An 8402-nucleotide genomic window follows, 5' to 3' on the forward strand; every position below is an offset into this window, starting at 1 on the left:
GTCTGGAGTGTAGTGGCATGGACTGGGCTCACTGGAACCCCCGCCTCCTGGGTTCAAGCGATTCTCGTGCCTCAGCCTCCCAAGTAGCTGGGATTAGAGGTGTGCACTACCATGCCTGGCCAGAGTTGAAGTCTTAAAAGGGAACATAGCAAACTCAGTACACGTTGGTGGGTAAATTACTCTCATCAAGTCACCTCTTAACAGGTTTAGAGAAAAGAGATATCGTGAGAGTATGAAAACCCTGACTTCTTGAAGGGGAGCAGTTAAGGGGGCCGTACTAAGGGAGATGCTAAAAAGAGCCTGAGATACACTGGGAGTATTTCCATAAATATGTTTTCTCATATTCAAATATAGCAATTTCTAATATGTATTCTCTGGTTAGAAAAGTAACTGAAAAAATTCTACCAAGTGGGTTGATGTGTGTGTGTGTGAGAGAGAGAGATCCAGGTAGGATATCTCTGTGTAAACAAGTTAAGAAAATGCTTCTGCAGAACAAATTCTACCTCCTCTTGTAAACACAGGTGGGACATAACGTAACACGTGGGACAAGCCATGTGAGAACTTACAGTGCCATCTCTGAACCAGCACCCCAATTTGTGCAGCTGGGACCTGGTGCCTCATCTACCTACATCTGGAGACAACAGGATGACACTAGTACTAGAAAATGTCCCTAGTCTCTAGTCTCTCCCCATGGATGTATCCAAGCCTGCAGAAGAGCCCAGGGTTTACTTGTGCAGAAGCTAGAGCACTAGCTGGAGCCTAGTCCATGGTCCTTCTTCTTTTTTTTGAGACGGAGTCTCGCTCTGTTGCCCTGGCTGGAGTGCAGTGGCTGGATCTCGGCTCACTGCAACCTCCGCCTCTCGGGTTCATGCCATTCTCCTGCCTCAGCTTCCCGAGTAGCTGGGACTACAGGTGCCCGCCACCATGCCCAGGTAAGTTTTTGTATTTTTAGTAGAGACGGGGTTTCACTGAATTAGCAAGGATGGTCTCGATCCCCTGACCCCGTGATCCGCCCGCCTCGGCCTACCAAAGTGCTGGGATTACAGGCGTGAGCCACTGTGCCTGGCCCATGGTCCTTCTTAAGCCTGGCTGTAAGAAGTCTTTTTTTCCAGCTGCTGTGTTCTTCCTCAACTATCTCACCCCTAATCTTCAACTTGATGCCTGTGACCACACTATGGCAGCAGTCTCCAGCCTGGTATATACTAGAATCACCTGAGGAGTTTTCAGAACTGCTAATGCTTGGGTTTCACCCCAGAACACTTGAATCAGGGTTTCTGGTGGTGGGCCTAGATTTTGGGTCTTTTAAAATCTCCCCAGGTAAGTCTAGTGTATAGTAAGATTGAGAATCACTGTGTGTATGCCTCTTTAAAAATTCTGTAGGCATGGGTGAAACTAGTTGCTCGTATTCAAGGATAATGTCTTGGTTACTGAAAGGAGAAAAAACATATTAACATTTTGAAATTATGCCTATACAAGGTATTTTTATACTTAAAACCACTAAAATTTGTTTTAAAATTGTGGGACGTTTCATTAAAGCAAATTCATAGATAACTGGTGGTTAATTGACCATAGAAGGAAAATCCTACATATAGCTTTTAGATAAATATTTTATAAGGAGATTTATATATCATAGTTAATGAAGGGGTAATGATTTTATATTTAGATTAAAGATGCCTTAGGTTGAATTCATTAAATATTAACAATATCAAAAATGACTAATTACCATAAAACTACGTATTTCACACTGTATGAATGGGATGTGGACACAAACCGATTTGTCTAAATGACTTTATTATGTAAAAAAAAAAAAATCACATATGTCTGGAAAAAACTTGCTAAAGAGATTTATTTAAACTTTCTTGTATTCCTATTGTTGCTTAAATGTCTTCAGAAAAAAAGTGTTTAAAACTACATGTAACAGTCTAGGCACGGTGGCTCATGCCTATTATTCCAGCACTTTGGGAGGCGAAGGAGGGCGGATCGATTGAGTTCAGGAGTTCGAGACCAGCCTGGGCAACATGGTGAAACCTGAAACCCTGTCTCTACAAAAAATATTAAAAAATCAACTGGGCATGGTGGCACATGCCTGTAGTCCCAGCTACTTGGAAGGCTGAGGTGGGAGGATCACTGGAGCTCATGAGGTCAAGGCTGCGGTGAGCTGTGTTCAAGCCACTGTGGTCCAGCTGGGGCAACACAGTGAGATCCTGTCTCAATAACAAACAAACCAAAAACAAAAACCAAACCTGCCATTTAATAAAGCATGAAATTGGTATTTTTAAAAATTATTATTATTATTATTATTATTATTTTTGAGACAGAGTCACGCTCTGTTGCCCAGGCTGGAGTGCAGTGAGCGATCTTGGCTCATTGCAAGTTCCGCCTCCCGGGTTCACACCATTCTCCTGCTTCAGCCTCCCAAGTAGCTGGGACTACAGGCGCCTGCCACCACTCCCGTCTAAGTTTTTGTATTTTTTAGTACAGACGGGGTTTCACTGTGTTAGCCAGGATGGTCTTGATCTCCTGACCTTGTGATCCGCTCACCTCGGCCTCCCAAAGTGCTGGGATTACAGGCGTGAGCCACTGCCCCCGGCCAGAATATTCCTTTCTTTATGGGATGTCTTATGAGGTGAAGTAAGGAGTCTACAAGTCTTCTGGTTCCTCTTGGCAAAAATAGGTGGATGGGAAGGGGAAAGGAGTGAGAAATCAGTTGTGGACTCGTTGTCCACGGAACAATGGCAGGAGTCGGAGCCGTGCAGGCCTGCCTGAGAGCTGGCAAATACAGAGCCTAACGGGCAGCTCAGCTCTGAGTGATGTGAGTGAAGCAGGCATTGACAGAGTTTCTACTCGGGGCCCAGGCTGTGGACTGTAATGTTGTTAATCCAGGCTGGAGGTGGACACAAGAATCAATGGACAGGTGACTGGGTTAGAGTTCACTGATGGGGCTCCAGTAAATGACAATGTAAGACAGCTTTATGGGAACTGAGGCAAAGGCCCAGTCTTGGGACTGCAGCATATGAGGTGGGGAGAAGTCCTCCTCTGGAAGTGGTGGGGGTTGGGAACAAGACACTCTGGTCCCATTGGAGCAACGAATGGACAACAAAGGACACTTAGCAACAACTTGAACTTTGCCCAGATCAGTGGGCTGAGCCGACTGATATTGTGCCCGGAAGTGGGCGGGTTGTCTTTGAGGAACACAGGGTGGAGCCTTCATGACCTTAGAACAGATGTGAGGGTCTGGAGAGGCAGGCAAGGAATTGAGGCAGGGCTGACGTGTCCTTGACATCTGGCTTTTGGCTCACAGCTGAAGCTGCCTTTTGCAGCTGGTCCTTATCGGCCACTTTACCCAAGGCTGTCCCATGCCTTCCCAAGGGTCAAGCCATTTTTCTGATTGCAGGTCGCCAGAGGAATCTCTGTATCTTGTGTTCTCTAGGTTTTCTTAGACATGCTATATATTATTTGAAGAGATAATGGAATAAATTTTCCTCTGCACCCCCTTTTTTCTCATAACAGTAACTTTCAGGGGCTCATGAGAGACATGAAAGCAAATAATGAGAACATCCATTCAACACATATATTGAGTAATTACTATGTGCTGCCCCCCGAGGCTATAATGGTGAGCAAAACAGATGTAGTTTCTACCCGCTGTGGAGCTTGAAATCTCATCAAGAGACAGACAATTATCAAATAATCACTCAAGTATATAAGGCCCTTATTATTATCCATGGTAACTGGTAACAGAAAAGCACCACCTAATATGAATGTATATTCTAACTGAAAATGTCATAGTCAATAGTAGGGCTATTAGCTTTCTATTGCTGTGTAACAAATGATCACAAATGTAGTGGCTTAAAACAACATATATATTATTTCACAGTTTCTGTGGATCTAGCATCTGGACGTGTTTATGTTGGATCCTCTGTTCAAAGTCTCACCGGGGTTTGGAGGTGTTAGATGGAGCTGCGATCTCATATGGAGCTCGAGGTCCTCTTTTCTGCTGGTTGTCTATTGGCAAAATTTAGTTCTTTGAGGTTATAAGTGCTTGCTTTGTTGCTGGCTGTCAACTGGGGGCCACTCTCAGCATCTGGAAACTGCCTGCTGTTTGCTGCATGGCCCTTTTTGCAATATGACAGTTTGCTCCTTCAAGGCCAGTAAGAGAATCTCTTTCACGATTCTAATGTCTCCAACCTCTTTTAGGGGCTCACCTGATTATGTCAGGCCCACCCAGGATAATTTCCCTTTCCATAAACTTAGTGTCAAATGATTAGGACTTTAATTCATCTGCAAGATTCTTCTGCCATTTAAGGTAATGTAATCATGGGAGAGCTGTCCCATCATACTCACAAATTCCTCTCACACTCATGGGGAGGGAATTGTACTGGGATGTAACAATAGGTGGCAGGGTTCTTGGGTCTGTCTTAGAATCCTGCCAACCACGGTGGAAAAAAGTTTGATTGGGACTTCATGTTGAAAAATAAAATGAAAGTGAAAAAACCTTATAAACATTTCAGAATTCATGTTAATTCCACCTATGAGCTAATTCTTAGTGAAAAACAAGAAATCAATTCGTGGCTTTAGCTTAGTGTTTCTGCCAAAACTGTCAGATGTCATAACATTTTTTACTTCTCAAATACAGGCATACTTCATTTTATTGCACCTCCCTTTATTGCATTTTATAGATGCTGCTTTTTTACAAACTGAAGGTTTGTGACAGCCCTGTGTTGAACAAGTCTATTGCCACCATTTTTACAATAGCACATGCACACTTTGCATCTCTCTGTCACATTTTGGTAATTCTAGAAATATTGTAACGTTTCATTATTATTATATCTGCTATTGTGATGTGTGATTAGTGTTCTTTGATGTTACTATTGTAATTATTTTGGGGCACTATGAACCCTGCCCACCTGACTGTGAACTTAATCCATAGGTGTGGGTGTTTTGACTGCACTACCAACTGGCCAGTCTCTCATCTCTTTCCCTCTCCTTGGACCTCCCTATTCCCTGAGACACAACCATATTGAAATTAGGCCAATTAATAACCCTACAATGGCCTCTAAGTGTTCAAGTGAAGAGTCACATGTCTCTTTTTAAATCAAAAGCTATTATAGAAATGATTAAGCTTGATGAGGAAGATGTGTCAAAAGCCTAGATAGGCCAGAAACTAGGCCTGTTGTGTCAAACAGTTAACCAAGTTGTGAATGCAAAGGAAAAGTTCTTGAAGGATATTAAAAGTGCTACCCTAGTGAACACACAAATTATAACAAAGTGAAACAGCCTTATTGCTGATATAAAGAAAGTTTGAGTGGTCTGAATTGAAGATCAAACCAGCCACAACATTCCCTCAAGCCAAAGCCTAATCCAGAGAAGACCCTATTCTCTCTTCAACCCTATGAAGGCTGAGAGGTAAAGAAGCTGCAGAAGAAAAGTTGAAAGCTAGCACAGATTGGTTCATGAGGTTTAAGAGAAAATGCCATCTCCATAACATAAAAGTGCAAGGTGAAGCAGCAAGTGCCGATGTAGAAGTTGCAGCAAGTTATTCAGAAGATCTATATAAGATCATTGGTAAAGGTGGCTACACTAAACAACAGATTTTCAGTGTAAATGAAGCAGCCTTCTACTGGAGAAAGATGCCATCTAGGACTTTCATAGATAGAGAGGAGAAGTCAATACCTGCTTCAAAGCTTCAAAGGACAGGGTTACTGTCTTGTTAGGGGCTGACAAAGTTGGTGACTTTAAGTTGAAGCCAATATTCATTTGCTATTCTGAAAATGTTAGGGTCCTTAAGAATAATGCTAAATCTACTCTGCCTGTGCTCCAGAAATGGAACAACACAGCCTGGATGACAGCACATCTGTTTACAGCAAAGTTTACTGAATATTTGAAGCTTACTGTTGAGACCTACTGGCTCAGTAAAAAAGATTCCTTTAAGATATTACTGCTCATTGGCAATGCACCTGGTCACCCAAGAGCTCTGATGAAGATGTACAAGGAGATATCTTTTTTCATGATTGCTAACACTATATCCATTCTTCGGTCCATGGATCAATTAGTAATTTTGACTTTCAAATTTTATTATTTAAGAAATACATTTTGTAAGACTATAGCTGCCATAAATAGTTATTCATCTGATTGATCTGGACAAAGTAAATTGAAGACTTTCTGGAAAGGATTCACAATTGTAGATGCCATGAAGAACATTCACGATTCATGGCTGGAGTTCAAAATATCAACAGTACTAGGACTTTGGGGGAGAATTTGATTCCAACCCTCATGGATGACTTTTATGGGTTCAAAGCTTCAGTGGAGGAAGTAACTGCAGATGTGGTAGAAATAGCAAGAGAAATAGAATTAGAAATGGAGCCAAACGATGTGATTGAATTGCTGCCATCTCATGATAGAAATTGAATGAATGAGGAGTTGCTTTTTATAGATAAGCAAAGAAAGTAGTTTCTTGAGATGGAAACTACTCATGGTGAAGATGCCGTGAACATTGTTGAAATAACAAAAATGGATTTAGAATATTCTATAAACTTAGTTGATAAAGCAGCAGCAAGGTTTGAAAGGATTGACTCCAATTTTGAAAGAAGTTTTACTTTAAGTAAAATACTATTAAACAGCATTACATGCTACAGAGAAATCTTTTGCAAAAGTGTCCATTGATGTAGCAAACTTCATTGTTGTCTTTTTTTATTTAAATTTTTTATTTCATTTAATTTGATGACCTATTATTTGAGTAGATAATTCCAAATTTTACAATAATATGTAGTTCATTATCAAACTTGGATTTTACCTATTAAAGTGAGCATTAGTAAAAAAAGATATGATCTATAGGTAAAAACAATTATCTCTTCAAACATGTAATATTATACTCTTATTAAAGAAGAACAACATTTAAGTTAATATACCACACTCCATTGGTCTCAACTAACTTAAAAAATTTAAAAATTAAACAAAACAGCACTCAAATCGCGAAAAGAAAGTTCATTTAAAAGGTGCTTATCTATACAATGTTATTTATCTGCTGAGTACCCTTAAACAAATCATTTTTCCAGCAGTCCATTATCAACTCTGTTTGCTCGTCAGGAAAATGCAGTCATGGTGGGATAGCGTCCTTGTAGAATGATATAAGCAGTAAATTCGTTATTCTATGTAATGCACCTAGAACAATGCCAAGCATGTTTCAGTGCTTTTAAAACTGTTAGTCCTTCTCATTTCCCATAAAATATTTCCTTGGCAATTGTCCCTTTCGAGGTGATATGTACAAAAGTAATACAAACAGCACTCAGTGGAAGTTCTTTGCAGATGCTTCTCACAATAAATCTGGACTAAAGTCCCATGCCTAAGTTCTTACTGAGGAAGGGGACAAAGCCAGCTCAGATCTTTAGTAGAAGCAGATGGTGTGAAGAAAGCTTCTTCTTGCCTTCTCCTCCATTTGCAACAGCAGCTCCTCCAGACTGTCTTCCATGTCGTCTGACTGCTGCAGGCACTGGCAAAGCTCACAGATGAGGAAAGCTCCCAGGGTGGCACTTTCCAGGCTATCTTCGATGTCCATGTTGATCGCGTGCACAGGCTGCAAGGTCTGCTGTTCTCTGGAACACAGATCTTCCACCACTGTGTCATAGACACTCTCCTCACAGGTGAAGATGACGTCAAAGAAATCAGTGCACTCCTGAAATCTTTCTGGACCGGGCTTGATTCTCTCATTTCTTCCCAAGATGTGTAAGATTCCATTGTGGGTGTAGTGTTCTCTATCTTTCCTCAGGAGGTCATTGTACATCTCCTTATATGTTGTTGCAAAATCGTAAACTACAGGACTACTGGGTCCTGGTAGCCTCACATGAGATTCAGTTCCAAAAGACCGGACACTCAGCCCTTTTCTCCTGAGTATGCTGTGGGCCTCCACGCTCCTGTTAATGTTGCTCACACACACCACAGCCACCCTGAGTGAGGAGGAGAGCATGACGGCGGCCACTGGGAACCAGAGAGACACAGGCACCTCAGCGGCAGCACGGACTCTGAGCGAAGAAGATGACCACCTATAACCAGGTCTTCCAAATGAGCTAATGTGGAGGCACAGGAGGCAGGTTTATATTGAGTCACCTTAATTAGTGGGTGGAGACTTCATGACTTCTGGATTGATTAGGTTGTAGAATGGACTCCTAACTCATCAAGAACCATCAAGATGATTAAATTACCTAAAGCAGTAACTCTCAACAAAGGTGGCACCACCCAGTCCGGATTCATTTAAAATTTGGTGTTTGCTCTGGTGGTTCTCCTAGTGATTGGGGGCTGGATTGACGATGGTCAAGACAATTAAGCTTCCTGCAGGCATGTCATAGGACTCTCCAGTGACCTTCAGACGTGAAATTGGATGATAAACATGTGATAGTTTCCAAGGCCGC

The 8402-nt window shown here is 41.7% G+C and overlaps 1 protein-coding gene across 1 annotated transcript; it reads right to left on the reverse strand.

Moving 5' to 3' along the window:
• Positions 1-7381: 7381 nt before the first annotated feature.
• Positions 7382-7960, reverse strand: LOC117063861 (RNA polymerase II subunit A C-terminal domain phosphatase SSU72-like). Its single transcript, XM_033177675.1, has one exon. It carries the CDS (start codon positions 7958-7960, stop codon positions 7382-7384), a length of 579 nt encoding a protein of 192 aa, XP_033033566.1.
• Between the last annotated feature and the right edge of the window lie 442 nt (positions 7961-8402).

This window comes from Trachypithecus francoisi, unplaced genomic scaffold (assembly GCF_009764315.1).
Source record: "Trachypithecus francoisi isolate TF-2019V2 unplaced genomic scaffold, Tfra_2.0 Lachesis_group19, whole genome shotgun sequence".
NCBI lineage: Eukaryota > Metazoa > Chordata > Mammalia > Primates > Cercopithecidae > Trachypithecus > Trachypithecus francoisi.

Bases quoted from the DNA above. Each gene is read 5' to 3' on its own strand.
- LOC117063861 (XM_033177675.1), bottom strand. From the start codon at position 7,960: ATGCTCTCCTCCTCACTCAGGGTGGCTGTGGTGTGTGTGAGCAACATT.